The sequence below is a fragment of the Delphinapterus leucas genome, chromosome 9 (assembly GCF_059928025.1).
Source record: "Delphinapterus leucas isolate spDelLeu-1000000601 "Yukka" chromosome 9, BTC_Dleu_Yukka2, whole genome shotgun sequence".
NCBI lineage: Eukaryota > Metazoa > Chordata > Mammalia > Artiodactyla > Monodontidae > Delphinapterus > Delphinapterus leucas.
Genome location: NC_143137.1, coordinates 6,352,607 through 6,373,013, shown reverse-complemented (window position 1 = coordinate 6,373,013; position 20,407 = coordinate 6,352,607). Strand labels below are relative to the sequence as shown.

At 42.0% G+C, this 20,407-nt stretch overlaps 1 protein-coding gene across 8 annotated transcripts; it reads left to right on the top strand.

Moving 5' to 3' along the window:
* Positions 1 to 10,348: 10,348 nt before the first annotated feature.
* Positions 10,349 to 13,682, top strand: GIMAP2 (GTPase, IMAP family member 2). Of its 8 annotated transcripts, XR_016394253.1 has the most exons (4): positions 10,492 to 11,068; positions 11,338 to 11,373; positions 11,515 to 11,725; positions 12,377 to 12,489. XR_016394253.1 is itself a non-coding variant. In XM_022578000.3 (3 exons), the coding sequence occupies exons 2-3, from the start codon at positions 11,346 to 11,348 to the stop codon at positions 13,336 to 13,338; spliced, it is 990 nt and encodes a 329-aa protein (XP_022433708.2). In that variant the 5' UTR covers positions 10,349 to 10,453; positions 11,338 to 11,345; the 3' UTR covers positions 13,339 to 13,682. The 8 variants fall into 8 exon arrangements, 5 of the variants coding, with proteins under 5 accessions (XP_022433708.2, XP_022433697.2, XP_022433690.2 ...); XM_022578000.3 differs by lacking the exons at positions 10,492 to 11,068; positions 11,515 to 11,725 and adding an exon at positions 10,349 to 10,453 and having other exon boundaries at positions 12,377 to 13,682; XM_022577989.3 differs by lacking the exons at positions 10,492 to 11,068; positions 11,515 to 11,725 and adding an exon at positions 10,349 to 10,453 and having other exon boundaries at positions 12,374 to 13,682.
* The last annotated feature ends 6,725 nt before the right edge of the window (positions 13,683 to 20,407 follow it).

The window sequence follows — 20,407 nt, the reverse complement described above, 5'->3', positions numbered from 1 at the left end:
CCCTCAAAAGTAACTCTTCTGCAAATATGCCCCAGTGCTTACATTTTTAACTCTTAGGAATCCCTTGCTTAGGGTTTCATTAATTATGACTCCACAAACCCCTGGTTTAGCACATGTGAAATATCTACTAATACAAGATACATGGTTGTAGGGAACGGAGCACTGGTGTCAGGGGGAGAAAACAACGGGCCTGAGAGAAATGAGTGCACACGAGAAGGTCAGGTTCGGATCTCTGTTCCAAGTGATAGGAGAGCCGTCTCGCTCACGTGACCCTCAGGAGACCTTATGAAGGCATTGCCCCCTCCAGTCAAGCTTGACGTGCAGGCTTGAAGGGTGAGCGGTGAGGTGATGAATGGGGAAAATTGCACCCCATAGCCCCACCTGGCTACGAAGGATTCTGTTGTCTGGTCTTCTGGTGACATTTACCCATTTTTGCACTGTGTTATCTCATGAGGCTCAAGTGAGAAATGGAAAGGACTGTTAACATTTTTAAATGGTTAAACAAGGACAAGAATAAAAACAAACACATACCAAAGGAACAGTTATTGCCCGAAGTGCCAGTAAGCGATATCACCCAGAAACGTGGCTGACAGATTCCTTCACTAACTCCTAGCATAGACAACTGATGGTGAACATGTACCAAACTATGCCCACCTGTTCAAGGATCGCTTGTCTCTGAACCAGCCCTGCAGAGTGACAACCGCATTCTGACCGGCTCTCTGAGGATCGAGTCAGCTTTGATGGGTTTGTGAGCTGGGGAGCGTGCTCCTGGGTGAGCGGGGGTGTCAGGCTCACTGGATATGGTCAGAAGGGTTGGGGAGCTCTAATGTCACAGGCCTTAGATCATTGGCCACAACCCTAATTTTAACCATAAACAAATGATGCTCAGAGGCCTTATGAGTCTTGCCCATAAACCACAGTGGCAGCCTGATGCCCACAGTCTTCATCTTCTGACCTCAACCCATGTTCTTTTCACTCTACTTGTGTATTAACAGGAGGCACAAGTCCTGAGGTGAAAATGGGAAATTCCAACACTGAGGGGGTTCACGGGGAAAACCAGCAATGCTGAGCTGATGGGAAAGCCCTAAAGCCACTCACCGGTATAATGAGTACTGTGGTGACACTCAGAGAGGGAATATCTAATGTATTAGTAGGAAGAGGCGGAGACGATTTTAGGGAAAGTCTAGAAAAAAACCCTTATATATCTTAATGCAGTAGAACAAGGGCTTTTGGAGTTAATACACTCCCCTTTGTTAACCCCAGTATAGTTCTCCAGGTAGGAATTCAAGTTCCTGTCATTGTGTGAGTGTGTCTCACCGCCAGCGGGTCACATTTATAGGAAAGGGGGCCTTGCAACCATCTCTAACCACCCTAGCTTTACAGTCTACCTGCTGCCTGAAATGTCCTCCATCTCTAGGAAAAGGAAATCATGGCCCAGTGTCCAGAATAAACTAACCTCTGAAGCAAATTCCTCCACAGAGGTGCTAATCCTTAGAAAGGGTAAGACCTGACAGCAGAAGAGGCTGGGAACAGACTGGGGGCTGAGCACCACAGTAGTGGTGTGTGTGTGGTGTGTGTGTGGTGTGTGTGTGTGTGTGTGTGTGTGTACATCGGTTGCCACACTCTCTAAGGAGCAGCCTGGGCAGAGTCTAGAATGGCCTTTCCAGAAAAGCTAGTGCCTCTGCTCTACTCTTTGTGACCCTCAGACTCATCAATTCTGGAATCTGTCAAGACTGGAAACCAGGATTGAAGGGAAGTACGTTCTCCTAAGACTGGGTACTTCAGACTCCCTGATGTAGTGGGGTAAGGAACTGCGGTCAGGAGTGTTAAAAAAAGACATTGTGAACCTAAATGTCCATCAACAGATGAATGGATAAAAAAGATGTGGTACATATATACAATGGAATTCCATGTAGCCATAAAATAAAGAATGAAATAATGCCATTTGCAGCAACATGGATGGACCTAGAGATTATCATACTAAGTGAGGTAAACAAGACAGAGAAAGACAAATATACGATATTACGTATATGTAGAATCTAAAAAATATACAAATAAGCTTATTTAAAAAACAGGTACAGACTCACAGACATGGAAAACAAACATGGTTACCAAAGGGGAAAGCGGGGAGGGATAACTTGGGAGTTTGGAATGAACAGATAGACACTACTATATATAAAATAGATAACCAACAAGGACCTACTGTATAGCACAGGAGACTATATTCAGTAGCTTGTAATAACCTATAATGGAAAAGAATCTGAAAAAGAATATATGTGTGTGTATAACTGAATCACTTTGCTGTACACCTGAAAACTAAGACAACATTGTAAATCAACTATACTTCAGTTAAAAAAAAAAAAAGACATTGTGCAAGAAAGAAGGAGAGGAAGTGAAAGAGACTGATACTGGGTAACACAGGATTGAGCAGAGTATGGGGGAAAAAAAGAGGGAGGGAGAGGGAAATGGGAGTTCACGTAGATAGATGGTAACTTCCTTCTTGTCCCAGCTTCACTTCCTTAATTTAATCTCCATGTACCAAATCAAGATTATGCAACTCAGCTTTCTCATGTGTCTGTTGCTCAAGAAACCCCCCACTATAGGTCACAGTTCATACTTCTTGGCCTGGAATTGACAGATTTACATCAGGCTTCCAACTTTCTTCGCAGCCCCATCTCCTTCTATTCTGCTACCTTATAAAGGACACAGCCATAGGCTTGGGGTCCTGAAAGTTCCCTTCCCCGCTCTGGCCCCAAACTCATTCTCTAAGTAACGTTGTTCAAGTTATTCAATTTTCTGAATCTTATTTTTACTTCTTTAGATATGGAGATAATAACCTTTACTTCCCAGTGTGGCTGTGAAGTATTAAATGAGAAGAAGATATGAAACACAGTGTTCAGCCAGAAGTAATTACGTGGTAGCGTAGTTCGCGCCACCACGTAGCGTAGCTCACCTGTGCACTTTCCCCCACCAATGCAATGCTTACTTCTACCTTCAAACCATCGTTCATGCCATTTCCTCTCACCTGTCTGTCTCTCCACGTATCCCGTCCTCCCATCCTTTAGAGAAAACCTCCTCTCTTATCTCCTACACAGCAACTTGAGATCACTGGACTCCTCTTTTCCACAGGTATCAGTCCTTGTCTTCTCATCAATATACGAGGACATCTGCAGAGATGAAGCCACATTGGTTTCTTCTTTTTTCCCTTACGTCGTCCTCTGACGCATGACAGGCACATCAGAGACATCTGACTCTACTTACTGTTTATGTACATGGCCACCTACTCTGATCCCCAGAGTCACGGAAACTACCCCCAGGAGCTACTTTGCAGAATTACTGTGTGCTAGGCCAGAGCTGCTCAACGTGCGGGCCATGAAGCAGCAGCAGCAGCATGAATTGGAAACTCGTTAGAAATGCAAAGTCTTGGGCTCCCTCCCCAAATTACTGAACCAGAAACTCTGGGAGTCCAGCAATCTGCGTTTTTTCAAACCCTCCAAGTGAGTCTGATGCAAGGTAAAATCCGAGAACCACTGGGCTAAGGCATTTTCTGTAGAAGGTCTTTCATCTCGGATTAAATCAGCTAATGGGAGACCATAAGCGGGATAGACAAAGCACATCTGAAATGTAAAGGTTTAGGGTGCGAGAGTCAGCATTGGACCCTCTCATCTGAGATGAACCTAAAAGAAAGAAAATGTAGAAGTGCTTTGGGCAATCAGGAAATGTCCTAGATGTCCTACATAGGGAGAAAGCCAGAAAGTTAAGGTGCCTCAGAGATAACCCCCCTACTTCTGTTTATAGTTGGGTAGAGGGCACATGATGGTAACCCAACTTCAACAATACAAATGATGACAATGCCCTAGGGCAGCAGTCCTCAAAATGAGGTCCTTGGGCTAGTAGCATTAGTATCACCTGGGAACTTGCTAGAACTCCCACTTTTCAGGCTCCACCCAAATCCTACCTGTGTTTTCCCAAGTTCTTCAGACGATTCCGATGCAGGCTAAGGCTTGAAAACCACGGTGCTAGGTGCTGGGGCTACATGCTTTACATATATTTTTCCATTTAATTCTGACAATCCTATCAGTAGTTTAAGTTTTTTCCCATTTGAAGATGAAGGAAATTAGAGTCAGATTTGCCTAAGGACACATAGCTGGTTAATGGCCAAACAGGAATTGAAATGGTCAGATTCCAAAACCCCATTGAGTATACGGAGGATGTCTTTTGGTCATCGGTGGTCACTGATGGGTAACTAAAAATGACGGAGCGGTTTGGGGGGACATGTGGAAGACAGGAAGTTAGAACTAGAGCAAATAGAGCAATCTCTACAATTTCAATGGATAATATTTGTAGTGGAATAACTGAGGACATGGAAAGGAGACGTGACCCATAGGCCAGAACCCCTCTGCAAGGCAAGGGGCTGGCACCCCTCGGCAAACCGAGGGCGGGCGAATAAGCCAGGACTGCAGGCAGTCCTGGATGCTTTGGGCACTGATCCATGCAATGACCTCAGTATAATCAGAACACAAGGAAACGTCCTTGTGCTACTTTAGTACAACCAGAATGATGGGAACACGAGGAGATGTCCTTGTGCTGCTTCTGAGCTCAAGGACGAAGCAAGGCATGTCTTCAAGAAAGCCCACTGTTGCTTATATAATCAATAAAAGCATATGTTGCTGCTTTGGCATTTCTGGAATGTTAAGAAAGCGAGTCTTAAGATGTAAACATAGATAATGCGTAAATAAAAGCTACCACAGCAGGACAGACGGCGCTGTTTTGCCTGAGCGAGCGGCAGCCCTCTACTGCTGTGCTTCGGCACAGTTCATCTCGTGTGATGAGGTTGCTTTCGGAAACCCTGTCATAAGATAAACTGCAACAATATTCAAACCCAGGACCTGGCAGCATGTTAGATCTGAGGTGCCCATCTCTTTTAAAATATCCTACACTTCTGAGAGCAATGGGTCATAGGCTACACTAACCGAACCTTCCAGCCTATACCTGGTGTTTGAGGACTTGAAGCTTTACCTCTTCACTTGAACTACTTCAAGCCCCTTGGACATCCTTCTAAGCCTCTCCCTTTGTGCTGTTTTCTTTGCCTAAGCAAAGAGCTTTACTCAGAAGAGAGGAGCGACAGTTCAGAGATAGTGGGCTGCAGCTGAGGCTTGGCAGAGGGGATTTCAGTCCCTTCAGATCGTACCAGATAGATAGGCTCTCTGCCCTCTGGCAGGATGGAGCTTGCCTCGGGAGCAGCTCGGGGTCTTGTGGTTTCCTTTCACAGACAGAATCGCAAACAGTTATTTTTCACTCTTGGTTAAAAAGAAACACCCAGACACCAAGTTCTTCTCAAGACATAGTTGAACTTAGAACGAGAAGTGAAAAATGAAAGAGTCTTATGCAGGAAGTGGTTGGAAAGGAAATGAAGGGCTGACAGGGTGCTGAGCACTGGGGAGGGTGTTAGGAAATAGATTGGGGCAGAGACCTCAGTGGGCTCACCTCAAGGCTCACAGCCAGGGTCCTTCTCCAGCTCACTTGAACCACGATAGTTCTGTTTCCGTGCACTGAGGGGGCGGGGTGGGTGGGGAGGCAGAAGATGTGAGAGGGGACATTGAGGAGGACCCCAAAAATGATACCCAGGTGGAGATGATGTAAAGCAGGATAAGGGACAGGGTTTTCGAATCCATTCTTCACATAACTCACAATCGGGGCCGTGGCACTGCAACCCCAAGTCAATGTCAGAGTGAGTTTCCATTGTTTTGCAAGAAAACATTCAGGATCCAAACTTGACAACTGCCTGCTTCAATCTCCAGCCTCATTGCTACACAATCTGACTTCCTGCCTCTAGGTTCTAGCCATCCTTGCCTTCCTTAATACCTGAGAGTTCCGTGCTGTCACTTGCCTTGGAATATGCTGCTACTTATTCCCGGAAACACCTCCAATCCCTTTCCTCACTCACTTTTCAAGTTCAGCTCAAACAATTTTACTTTTTCTCAGAAGTCTTTCCCAGCTACCCCCCTCCCATTAGTTTAGTTTATCCTTTATACATTCCCAATGGCACCCTGGCATTTTCCTTCGTAACATTCACTATGCTATAGTCTTTGTTTAACGTCAGGCTTGCCTAAGAAAGGAAGAGGTGATGGTGAAAGGTAGTGATGGTAAAAATCTTGTTTTCTTAAAAGATAGAACCAGAATTCTTCTGGAGTGCAAGTATCTATTTGAGAAAAACACCATGGTTGATACGTTTGGAAGGAAAATGAGACCCCAAAACCAGATACAGCTAGAACCAGGCCAATCAACAGGAAAAGAATTTCTTTGTTTTAGAAATGAATAAGATCACTCATGAAGAAATGCAAAAATTAACTATTATCAAATAGAAGCCAGCAATAACTTAGATGAGAAAGATTAGTCCCAAATATGCAAAGAAGGTTCAACATCAGGAAATATTTTCATATAATTTAATGCATTATAAAGCTATGGAGCAACATAATCCAGTTATCACCTTAGTGTTGGAAGGTAATTTGGTAAAATTCAGCATCTAATAACTGGTTACTTTTTAAATTTCCATCTCAACCTCAAAGCCCACACCTTATTTAACTGGAAGCATTGAGGTATTGCCACAAAAGTTAGAAACAAGTTAAGGAGGCCTACTATACTGGGATTATTGAACATTCTTCTGAATACTAGCCACAGAAAACAAACAGTGGACAAAATTGGATGGTTATTTTCAAAACTCCAAGAGGAAGAGGTAAAACGATCATTTTTGGCCACATAAAGAACTTCTACAAATCAATGTCAGAACGATTAACAACAGAATTTAAACATGAGTAACAAACACATGAGAAGATAATAAAAAAGGCATAGTTCTTTAACATACAAAAAATAACTCGACCACATTCATGTTGAGTAACGCATATAAAAATCACATGAATGCAAGTTTTCATTGATCAGATTGGCAGATAAAATCATGAACAAGGATATGGGGAAATTAACAAAATGCTGGTGTAGCTAGTTTGGTTAAAATTTTTATTGTGGACAGTCCAGTAATATCTATCAAAATTACAAATGCATCTACCAATTGTCTAGCAATTCCATTTCTAGGAATCTATTCAGGTGATCCAGTCATCTATTGCTATATAACAAATCACTCCAAAACTCAGTGGCATGCGGCTTCCCTGGTGGCGCAGTGGTTGGGAGTCCGCCTGCCGATGCAGGGGACACGGGTTCGTGCCCCGGTCCGGGAAGATCCCACATGCCGCGGAGCGGCTGGGCCCGTGAGCCATGGCCGCTGAGCCTGCGCGTCCGGAGCCTATGCTCCGCAACGGGAGAGGCCACAGCAGTGAGAGGCCCGCATACCGCAAAAAAAAAAACAAAACTCAGTGGCAAAAGCAGTTTTATTATGCTCATGATTTTGTGCCTCAGGAAGTCGGGCAGAGCACAGAAGTTCTCCCCTGCCTCTTCTCCACGCAGACTGGGGCTTCAGTTGGTGGGGACACTGGCCTAGCTCCACACCTCTGTGCCTCCCTGCTGGTCAGCTGTGTTCCTTGATTCCTCCCTGTTGCATCTTTTGGGGCTGGAATGTTCCAGATGGCTTCTTCACGCCTTCACCAAGGTGACAGGACTTTACTCCTGGTGGTTTTGATTCCCGAGTTCACCATAGTAATGTAAAGTCTGAGGAATTTAAAGGGATTATTGTCAGCTCTGTCCATTGAGAGAGGAAGCAGATCAAAGAGCGGTCACTGTGGCTACTGAGTGGGGGTGACTTTGTGTGGGAACGAACTGGCGAAGGAGTGGGTAGAACAGCCCACACTTGAGGTATGTCCATGTCCAATTCCAAGGAGCTGACAACTATCTTTACCTCATGGTATGAGATGTTCCACAAGGAGACGATTGTGAGCCATCATTTGAAACCATAGACAAAGAAATGTGATGGAAGGAAACTCGAAATAGACATCTCTTTGGGTTCCCTTGCTTGCAAATATACCTCTTTTTGTAATGTAATACTGCTGATAATTGCATCTTTTAGTGGAATGCTTCTGTTGATGTCTTGTTTGATGTAAAATGTCTTTAAAACTTTTTAAATTAAAATTTTAGCCATTAGGGACTTCCCTGGTTGTCCAGTGGGTAGGACTCCGCAGTCTCAATACAGGGGGCCTGGCTTCAATCCCTGGTTGGGGAACTAGATCCCGCATGCATGCTGCCACTAAGGGTTCGCATGCTGCAGCTAAAAAGCCCGCATACCGCAACTGAGACCCAGCACAGCCTAAATAAATACTTAAAAAATTGTTCAGCCATTAATCTTTACAGGTATTCCATGAGATGACCCTTCTTACAACTCTGAGCATCCTTTGGAACTAGGTCTTCAGCAGCTAGTTCTTTGCAATGTAAAGCTAACAGCTCCTCACACTTTTCAGTAGACAAGACGCTCAGTCCAGCCTCTTTGAAAAGCTCCAGGTTGGGTCCTTTGTTGTTTGTTTGTTTGTTGGGGTTTATTCATTTGTTCACTGAGTTTTTGTTTTGCACCCATCACTTCGGTGAAACTTTGAAAGTCAGGCGTCCGTCGTTCCTTCCCTGCTTCACCAGTTCACCCCACACACTTTCACCTGCACTGAACAGCCATTGTGACTTGTTTTTGATTTCCCTCCACCCTCCACAAAACCTCTTTTCTTTTTCTCTTCTTTTTTTTGCGGTACGTGGGCCTCTCACTGCTGTGGCCTCTCCCGTTGCGGAGCACAGGCTCCGGACGCGCAGGCTCAGTGGCCATGGCTCACGGGCCCAGCCACTCCGCGGCATGTGGGATCCTCCCGGACCGGGGCACGAACCCACGTCCCCTGCATCGGCAGGCGGACTCTCAACCACTGCGCCACCAAGGAAGCCCTATTTTGCATTTTTTTAGGAACCTCCATACTGTTCTCCATAGTAGCTATACCGATTTACACTCCTACCACCGCGTGATTTCTCCACATCCTCACAAACACGTGTCTCCTGTCTTTGTGATGATAGCATCCTAACAGGCGTGAGGTGATAACTCATCGTGGTTTCGATCTGCATTCCCCTGATGCTTAGTGATGTTGACACCTTTTCATGTACCTGCTGGCTATTTGTATGTCTTCTCAGAAACAATATCTATTCAGGTCCTTTGCCCATTTTTTAATTGAGTTATTTGTCAGGATACTTATCCAATAACTTTCTTTTATAAACCAAAAATATTTGGGGTATTCAAAAGAGCAATATTTTAAGCTTTTGTTCTGAAAAAAATGTTTTTATATAGGTACTTTAGTGAATTTTACATGTGATTTAGAAAATCGATGGGCTTTGAATTTGATATTGCATTATACGTGTTTTCATAAAAAACAATAAGAAATAGGTCCCTGTTAGTATTTTGACACAGAATGGTTTGTTTTTAGGAAGAGATTACTGATGTTAAGTAGAAGACTGCGTATAAAGGATGTGGAAGAGTGCAAAACGGTGATAACAGTTAGTGTGTGACAAAGCAGTGGTGTCCACCCGTGTCCCGGGACTCCACTGTGTTTCCAAACCTCTCTTATAATGAGGTCGGGGCCTGTGATTGTTTCTCATCAGTGGTTGGGAGAGAAAGCAAAGTGCACCACTACTAATCTGGGATATTTAAAGGCTATCTAAGTCCCACATTTTCTCTGCCCCTGCTGTGGTGAACATCATATAAATAAGGGGAAAAAAGCATTTGAGTGATTTCAGCTTTAATCCCTTGGGTCATTCTTCCTGAAGGTAGAGACTCAGATTATTATTGTAGACACCGCCTAGATCATTGCTTCCCAGGGGTGCCTCCCTGACATTGCAGAGCTGGACAGGAAGGAAAAGCAGGGAAACCATGAGTGAGTTATTTCCAAATGCGCTGATGGACGTGACTGTTACAGTCAGACAGACATGGGCTTCTCCCGGGTTCCCCTTTCTGTACCCTCCCCGCTCTGCACAGTGCCCTGTCCTGTGCCCCTCACACCCACGCTCTTTCTGCCCCCCAACCCAGCGGCACTTGCCTTTAGGACAGTCACTGCTACGGTGTGGATGAGGCGCCATTCCTGCTGGGAGGAGTTGAGGGGTGTTCATTCAGGCAAACCTGTAACTGCGGGGAGACAGCCCGGGTGGGAAGGAAACAAATCTACCAGCATCCCTGGCGCCCCTTTTCTTCCTGTCCAGTTTAAATGATTCAAACATTGTTTTTTTCACTATTGAGAAAAGACAGTCCATGCGACAACAAATTATTCATTAAATTTTGCCATTTTAACTATTTTTAAAAAGAGAATCAGACACAGACATGTGCTGGGGCTCACTTGCAGTGAGGAAACTCAGTGGAGATTCGAGAGGGGAAGAAGCAGACTAGGTTTCCGGTTTTCTGGTTTGTTTGGTTTTTTTTTTCTCTTCAAGCTGAACGGGCAAGTCACAGATTTCACTGGGGAGGCTTCTGTTTCTTTCAAAAATAACTCAGGTAAGTCCACACTCAAGAAAGTTCTGCAGTGTTGATTTCTAGTTCCCAGGCTAAAGAAAAAATTTTAAAACAAATTTGCCCTATTTTCAGGGAAACAATTTAGAGTGATGGCATTTGGCTTAAGTGAAGCCAGTTTACAGGACCTGTAAACTTCATGGAATTTAGATTGCCCATTACTGGCAAAGAGAGCTTTGTTTGCATAGAGCCAATAAAAAGTGCTAACTGGGAAGAATTTGGTCATTAACTCATGCATTTTCTCTGCCTTGTCGCTTGGTACAGGCTGCCAGTTTTAAGATACTTTTCTCTGCGTAGGAAAAGGAACTAAATGGCAAGGCTTCTACGTGGAAAGAGGAAAATTCAAGTAATTAACGGATCAAATGAAGTGTATTTCTGGTTTAAAGGACAGTGTACTTTTCTGGAGTCGTGTTCTTAATTCATTGAGCCTCTCAGCAAGGACGCAGCGTGGAGGGAGGGGTTGGGCGAGCTGGAGAAGGATCGAAAGAAAGAGCAGTCTGAACCTGGGACCCAAGGCAGACCTAGAAAGGACGTAGAGGGAAAGGAAGGTGTGTGGCCACGGAAAGCAAGAGTGGGCGCGGAGGTCCTTCAGGGAGGAGGGTAAGTGGAGGAGAGGTGGGCATGGAGATAAGAAGAAGTAGGTGGGGCGACAAGCGAAACCCATCTTCTGACTCACTGGGTTGACTCTGAGCAAGTGACTAAACTTCTATGTAAAATAGAGATAGTACTTCTTTCCACCCACCTCCTCAGCTTTGTGTAGACAAATGAGGCATGGCTGTGAACGTGCTCTAGAAATATAAGGTTCTCTCATGAGTCGTAACTCAAAAATGATAGTATTTTAATTGGTCTCTGGTCTCTCTGTCCCTCAGGAACTGCCATGGGCCAAAAGGAATGCAGTCACTCTGGTAAGAAAGTGACTTCCTCTCTGTGCCTGTTTACCCATTCTGTGCTTATGTTGTATAAAAATCATGCTATACTTTGAAGCAAAGCATAAGTGAGCAGCAGTTTCTTCACTAGAGAGGATCATTTCACAATGTTCATTTCAGTATTTTCCTGGTCTAACCATTTCACTGGTGGTCGGGACCACACCTCTGCCCAGCCACGGTCAGAGGAGCCGTCTCTGGTCCTGGAACAGTCAGGTTACTTCCCCCACCTGAAGACGGAACCCACTGTCTTGGCTACCCGTCTCTCATCTCCAGAAAATTTGCCTTTTACAGGGCCAGAACTGGATGATATAGGCAAATTTTGAATGACAAGGTATGTTTTTAATTCTAACTCATCCTCCAAATATGTTTTTCTAGGAGCCAACATGGCAATGCCCTGCAGACCTAGAGAAATCTAGAGTTTTAAAAATCATTATTTTATTTGATAATAGAGTTAGCTTCTATTTCAGAAATACCATACATTGTGAGAGTATCTTTTCCCAGACTTTTCCTTATCATTAAAAATATTCCATTGGCATGATCAGTGTGGTAATAACAAAGCAAGCTTATTCTTTTTTTTTTCACCTTTGTTTTTTTTAATTGAAATATAGTTGATTTACAGTGCTGTGTTACTTTCAGTTTTACAACAAAATGATTCAGTTATACACACACACACACACATACATATGAATAGATTTTTAGATTCTTTTCCATTGTAGGTTATTACAAGATATCGAGTATAGTTCCCTGTGCTATACAGTAGGTCCTTGTCGGTTATCTATTTTATATATAGTAGTGTGTATATTTTAATCCCAAACTCCTAATTTATTACTCCCCTGCCTGTTTCCCTTTTGGTAACTGTAAGTCTGTGAGTCTATACCTGTTTTGTAAATGAGTTCATTTATATCATTTTTTTTAGATTCCACATATAAGCGATATCATACAGTATTTGTCTTTCTCTTCTAAGTAAACTTGCTCTTAGCAGGACCATATACAAAGAGTCAACAAGCTCAACGTGCCAGAGGATCAGAGCTGAGAGTCATTCTGGTGGGCAAAACAGGAACTGGCAAAAGTGCTACGGGGAACAGCATCCTCGGGAAGGAAGCATTTGAGTCCAGGCTGAGTGCCCAGTCCTTGACGAAGACTTGCAGTAAAAGTCGGGGAAGCTGGGGAGACAGAGAGATGGTTGTTATTGACACACCAGACATGTTTTCTGGGAAGGACCCCTCTGATTCCCTGTACAAAGAGGTACAGAAGTGCTACTTACTTTCCACACCAGGACCCCACGTGCTGCTCCTGGTGACACAGCTGGGCCGATTCACCACGGAGGACCAGCAGGCTGTGCAGAAGGTGAAGGAGATCTTTGGAGAGGATGCCATGAGACACACAATTGTCCTCTTCACCCACAAGGAAGACCTCAAGGGAGGCTCCTTGATGGATTACATCCATGGCTCAGATAACAAAGCCCTAAGCGAGCTGGTGGCTGCGTGTGGGGGGCGAGTGTGTGCCTTTAGTAACCGTGCTAAAGGGAGCAATCGGGATGACCAGGTGAAGGAGCTAATGGACTTGACTGAGAGCCTAGTGATGGCGAAAAGGGGTGGCCACTACAGCAATGGGCTGTACAGCCTAGTAACAGGGTCAGAATGTGCAACTGTGCAGTCAGAGGAAAGATTACAGGACTTCAAAGAGAGCTTTGTAAAGTACACGGAAATTCAGAGACGTTCAGCCATGGCCAAAGCCCTAATCCTAATAGTGATGTGTATTCAGGTGTTTGTCAGATTGCAAACTCTGTTATTTCGTGTCTTGCACGGAATGTGCAATTTCTTTTACCGCTTACTGTTTACCATGTGCCATTTATTCTGTCGCTTACTGTTAATTATACCCCAAAAATTAATGGTAATTTTTAGAAAGACCATTAGACTGGAACGCAAGACTCCTATATTATAGTTACAATCAGTGGTTCTCTATCCACTGTCATTTAGTGGGTGAATCACACACTGTACCTCCCCTGTAAAACACAGCGCCTGACAGCACCAGGCGTTTGAGATTCTGTGAAGTGCTAAAATCTTAACATCATTCTATTTGTTAGTAAACCAAATGATTTTAAAAGTTACTGTTTGTTTTGAAATATAGCTTTTGAAACTTGTAAACATAAAATTCCTCTCATTTGCAAATCTCTAAAGTCAGTTTTATGTCCCTAAAAACTCCTTTTCTTCTTTATACTACTACTATTTCTACTGAATATAACAAAAATAACAATAAAATTTCTACTGGGTACAGTACAATAACAAGTAAGCTGTAGAATTCCTGAGATCACACGTCTCTAATTCTGTGCTATGGTTTTATCCTCAGAAGACGGTAAGTGAACACGTGGCTCATTTCTGTAACACAACCAATTCGTGCTCAACAATCACACGCGGACACACTCCCACATCAATAGTCTGTTTTATGTGCATCAAATTTGCTTAACATTGAAAGAGGCTCAGCCAGATTTTACCCCTGGTGCCCATTCCCAGTTAGCATTGAAACTCACATAGAGGCTTACGCTTCAGACAGGATGGTGGACTGGATAGTTTGGAGCATCATCCTGTTAAACGCAACTAGAATTTTTAAAATTAAACACAGGGCTTCCCTGGTGGCGCAGTGGTTGAGAGTCCGCCTGCCGATGCAGGGGACGCGCGTTCGTGCCCCGGTCCGGGAGGATCCCACGTGCCGCGGAGCGGCTGGGCCCGTGAGCCATGGCCGCTGAGCATGCGCGTCCGGAGCCTGTGCTCCGCAACGGGAGAGGGCACAGCAGTGAGAGGCCCGCGTACCGCAAAAAATAAAATAAAATAAAATAAAAAATAAATAAAATCAAATAAACAGAATCTTTATGAGTGATGAGCTCACTAGAAAATCAGGAAAACTCCAAGCATGAAGCAGACAATACACATGAAAGGATGTGGAGCTGAAAGGGGAGTTGAGAGCCATGAGGACAGGCAAACCCAGACGGCAAGGCTGACCTACAGACAAACGCCTACATCAACCCCAAGACGAAGAAACTCAACCTTGGGTTGCTGGTAAAGTTAGAGAGCTGATCCTGAGGTCTCTGATCCCCAGACCAGAACCTATATTAAACCTTCCATAGTATTATAAATTCTAATATTATAAATTAAATTTAAAGTATTTTTTAACCAGATGCAAAATATTCTGTTTTTTTATTTCTTCTTATGCTCATTTTTGTATGATGTGCATTTCAAGGAATTTTTCCATTATACTTAAGTAGTTGAATTTATTTGCAGAAACATAAAATATTTTATCATCCCTTTAATATGTACAAGAGCTAAATTATTGGGTTGGCCAAAAAGTTCGTTTGGGAACCAACACTTGCTCCTCTTCGAATTCTGATATTGGCAATTTATGATTATTTCTTTTTGTTTGATCAGCACGGCTAGAAGTTTAATTTTATAAGTTTTACAAAAATCTAACTTTGATTTTCTCCTTTATATTTTCTCTGTTCCATGCCATTGAGCACTTTTAAAAATGTCTTTTGCCCAGAATTTTTTAATTTCAAAGAAGTTCAACTCATCAATTTTTTCTTTCATAAATCATGCTTTTAGTGTTTTATCTAAAAAGTCATCACCACACCCAAGATCTCCTAGATTTCCTCCAGTGTCATCTTCTAGGAATTTTATAGTTTTACATTTTACATTTATATCCATGATCTCTTTTGAATTGATTCTTGTGAAAGGTATAAGGTCTGTGACTAGATTCTTTTTATTTTTTTTTTGCATGTGGATGTCCAGCATCATTTATTGAAAAGTCTATGCTTTTACAACCTAAGTGTCCATCAACAGATGAATGGATAAATAAGATGTGGCACATATATACAATGGAATATTACTCAGCCATAAAAAGAAACGAAATCGAGTTATTTGTAGTGAGGTGGATGGACCTAGAGTCTGTCATACAGAGTGAACTAAGTCAGAAAGAGAAACACGAATACCGTATGTTAACACATATATATGGAATCTAAGAAAAAAAATGGTCATGAAGAGCCTAGGGGCAAGACGGGAATAAAGACATAGACCTACTAGAGAATGGACTTGAGGATACAGGGAGGGGGAAGGGTAAGCTGGGACAAAGTGAGAGAGAGGCATGGACATATATACACTACCAAACGTAAAATAGATTGCTAGTGGGAAGCAGCCGCATAGCACAGGGAGATCAGCTCAGTGCTTTGTGACCACCTAGAGGGGTGGGATAGGGAGGGTGGGAGGGAGGGAGACGCAAGAGAGAAGAGATATGGGGATATATGTGTATGTATAGCTGATTCACTTTGTTATAAAGCAGAACCTAACACACCATTGTAAAACAATTATACTCCAATAAAGATGAAAAAAAAAAAGTCTATGCTTTTAGACAGACTCACAGTTATAGAAAATAAACTACTGGATACAGTGGGGAGAGGGAAGGGGGGTACAAAATAGGGGTATGGGATTAAGAGATACAAACTATTATGAAGCAAACAGATAAGCAACAAGGATATATTGTATAGCAATGGGAATTATAGCCATTATTTTTTGACAACCTTAAATGGACGATAATCTATAAAAATACTGAATCACTATGCTGTACACCTGAAACTAATATAATATTGTAAATCAGCTGTACTTCAATTTAAAAAGTAAAAATAAATAAAAAATTTAAAAAGACTATGCTTCCTCCATTAAATTGTCTTTGCTTCTTTGTCAAAGATCAGTTACGTTTAAAATAGCTATAGCTGGGCTTCCCTGGTGGCTCAGTGGTTGAGAGTCCACCTGCCGATGCAGGGGACGCGCGTTCGTGCCCCAGTCCGGGAAGATCCCACATGCCGGGCAGTGGCCGGGCCTGTGAGCCATGGCCGCTGAGCCTGCGCTTCCAGAGCCTGTGCTCCGCAACGGGAGTGGCCACAACAGTGAGAGGCCCACGTACTGCGAAAAAAAAAAAAGAATTTAAAATAGCTATAGCTATGGTTGGATTTACATCTACCTTTACCATCTTGCTCCTGCTTCTTATTTGCCCCATATTTTCTTTTTTTTTTTCTTTTAACAAGTTTATTTTCATGGACGTTGCAGAGAACCCTCAGAAGCTCCTTGCTGTTCTTGCTACTCCTCCTTCAAACCTGGGTCTTCTGTCTCTCCCTCCCCTAAGAGCTGCCTTTGTTGAATGGCGGCTGTGACTCAGACACTAGGCTGGGCACATCATTCCTCATTCCTGTATCACTTGTTTATTGATTGTGACAGTGTGCCAGACACCGATAGGCACTTTAAATATGCTTTCTCGTTCATCCCACAGGGCAAGCCCTAAGGGACCAGTTATTATTATCCCGTGTAACTAGGCTGGCCTTCTGCAGGGCTTGGGTTGTTGATAAAGTACTGCTCCTGAGCCCCTAGAGGCTGTGCATTATCTGAGTCCCCTCCCCTCCGCATGCCCATCTATTTGTCTTCTCAGCCACACAGTAGGATTTTTTTTTTATTGGAGTGTAATTGCTTTACAATGCTGTGTTAGTTTCTGCTGTAGAACAAAGTGAATCAGCTCTATGTATACACATACCCCCTCCCTCTAGAGCCTCCCTCCCACACACCCCCCATCCCACCCCTCTAGGTCAGCACAGAGCGCTGAGCTATACAGCAACTTCCCACTAGCTATCTACTTTACACATGGTAGTGTATATATGTCAGTGCCACTCTCTCAGTTCGTTCTGCCCTCCCCTTCCCGCACTATGTCCACAAGTCCATTCTCTACATCCGCATCTCTATTCCTGCCCTACAAATAGGTTCATCTGTACCATTTTTCTAGATTCCACATATATGCGTTAATATACGATATTTGTTTTTCTCTTTCTGGCTTACTTCACTCTGTGTGACAGACTCTAGGTCCATCCACATCTCTACAAATGACCCAATTTTGTTCCTTTTTATGGCTGAGTAATATTCCATTGTAGATCTGTACCACATCTTCTTTATCCATTCATCTGTTGATGGGCGTTTAGGTTGCTTCCATGTCCTGGCTATTGTAAATAGTGCTGCAATGAATATTGGGGTGCATGTATCTTTTTGAATTATGGTTTTCTCTGGGTATATGCCCAGTAGTGGGATTGCTGGGTCATATGGTAGTTCTATTTTTAGTTTTTTAAGGAACCTCCATACTGTTGTCCAAAGTGGCTGTATCAATTTACATTCCCACCAACAGTGCAAAAGGGTTCCCTTTTCTCCACACCCTCTCCAACATTTATTGTTTGTAGATTTTTTGATGATGGCCATTCTGACTGCTGTGAGGTGATGCCTCATTGTGGTTTTGATTTGCATTTCTCGAATAATTACTGATGTTGAGCATCTTTTCATGTGTTTGTTGGCCATCTGTATGTCTTCTTTGGAGAAAGAAGTCTACTTAGGTCTTCTGCCCATTTTTTGATTGCGTTGTTCTTTTTTTAATATTGAGCTGCATGAGCTGTTTATATATTTTGGAGATTAATCCTTTGTCTGTTGATTCGTTTGCAAATATTTTCTCCCAATCTGAGGGTTGTCTTTTCGTTTTGTTTATGGTTTCCTTTCCTGTGCAAAAGCTTTTACGTTTAATTAGGTCCCATTTATTTATTTTGTTTTTATTTTCATTACCCTAGGAGGTGGGTCAAAAGGATGTTGCTGTGATTTATGTCAAAGAGTGTTCTGCCTATGTTTTCTTCTAAGAGTTTTATAGTGTCTGGCCTTACATTTAGGTCTTTAAGCCATTTTGAGTTTACTTTTGTGTATGGTGTTAAGAAGTGTTCTAATTTCATTCTTTTACATGTAGCTGTCCAGTTTTCCCAGCATCCGTTATTGAAGAGGCTGTCTTTTCTCCATTGTATATGCTTGCCTCCTTTGTCAAAGATGAGGTGACCGTAGGAAGGTGCATGGGTTTACCTCTGGGCTTTCTGTCCTGTTCCATTGATCTATATTTCTGTTTTTGTGCCAGTACTATACTGTCTTTATTACTGTACTTTTGTAGTATAGTCTGAAGTCAGGGAGGCTGATTCCTCCAGCTCCGTTTTTCTTTCTCAAAATTGCTTTTGCTATTTGGGGTCTTTTGTGTTTCCATACAAATTGTGAAATTTTTTGTTCTAGTTCTGTGAAAAATGCCAGTGGTAATTTGATAGGGATTGCATTGAATCTGTAGATTGCTTTGTTGCCCCATATTTTCATTGTTCCTCTTTTTTTCATTTTTGTGTGTTGATTTTTTCAAAATTATTCCATTTCCTCTCCTCTTTTGGACTTTTTTTTTTAAGTGATTGCTCTCAAAACTAAAGTATTTATCCTTAACATATTATTCTCTACCTTGACTTAAGAGTGGACCGTTTCAAAGAAGATATTAATATAAGAACCTTATGAAAGTGTACTTGCATCTAATCTCTACCCTTCCTTTGTGATATTGTCATTTTTTGCTTCTCCATATGTTAGAAACCCACAATAGGTTATTAATATTTTGCTTTAGTCTATTTCATTTTTAAGAAACTAAGCAATAATCAAAATAGCAGTCTTTTCATATTTCCCACATATTTAATTTTTCCAGAAAACTTTATTCTTTCCTGTCGATCCAAGTTTCTATCTAGTATCTTTCTCCTTCAGCCTGAAGAATTGTGGGACAAATTCTCTTTGGTTTTCAATCTTAAAATGTCTTTTTTCAATCTTCATTTTTGGAGGGTAGTTTTGCTGGGTCGATCTTTCATTTTCCTTCAGCATTTTAAATATTATTGATATTCCAGTGTTTTCTGGCTTGCATTATTTCTGATAGGAAAGCAGCCATTATTCTTATATTGTTCCCCTCTGTCTAATGTGTCTGTTTTTCCTCCCCTAGTTAATTTTAAATTATTCCCTCTCTCTCTCTCTCTCTTTTTTTTGGTTTTTGTTTTTAGTAGTTTGACTGTAAAGTGCCTGGATTTGGGGTTTCTTTGTATTTCCCACATACAGTTAAAATTTTTGGATTTATGGGTTGAAATTTTTCATCAAAATTAAAACATTTTGGTCATTATACCTTCAAATATTTTTTCCTACCAGTTCAGTCTTTTCTTCTCCTTCTTGGATTCAATTACATTAGACTGCTTGATACTATCCCAGTGATCACTAGTGCTGTGTTTGTTTATTTTTTATATTTTCCTTTTATGCTTTAGTCTCAATAAATTCTCATGACCTGTCTTCAAGTTCATAGGTCCTTTCTTCAATGTTCAATATGTTATGAGGTCCATCCAATAAATGTTTTCTTTTCCACATATTTTATGTTCTATTTCCAGAATTAATACTTTTGTGTTTATATTTCTCTCATGAAATTCTTCAATTCTTAACCCATTATATTTATTTATCTATAAATTCTTTAACACTTTTATGATAGCTATTTTAAAGTCCTAAGTTCCAATGAATGAGTCATCTGTGGTTCTGCTTCTAACGTTTAATCTTTTGATTATGAGCCATATTTTCCTGACTCTTCATATGTCACATAAATTTATATTGCAGACAATAAAACTGAAGTCTAAAGTTTATGTTTCCCCAGCTTTGGATTATTTTATGGATAGTGCAAGTTCATTTATCTGTCTAGTGATTACTCTGATCACATCATTGGCTCCAATGCTTGAGTTGAAATGAGAATGAGCCAACATTAAATCGATTAAGTTCACTTCAGATTCATACTACACATAACAATCTCCTACCTAAGCAACATTTTATCTAATCAACATTTGAACTGAGAAAGGTGTAAGGCTCTAATTTGAAATGGCTTTACCTCACTAGCAGGGCCTAATGGGATAGAAAAATTTCTCATTATTTTCTTGACCCTTCTCCATTGCTGCTTTCTTAGGAAAAGATATTGCGATGAGAACAGGAAAAGAGTTTTCCAGATAGACAATTTAGCATTGCCTTTAGGATCATACAGATTCCAATCTATTTAGATAACCCACATTGTTGTCAAATGGTCATCTGACTTCTCCTCCACTCTGCAAAATCTGTCTGTGACAAGCCAATACCTC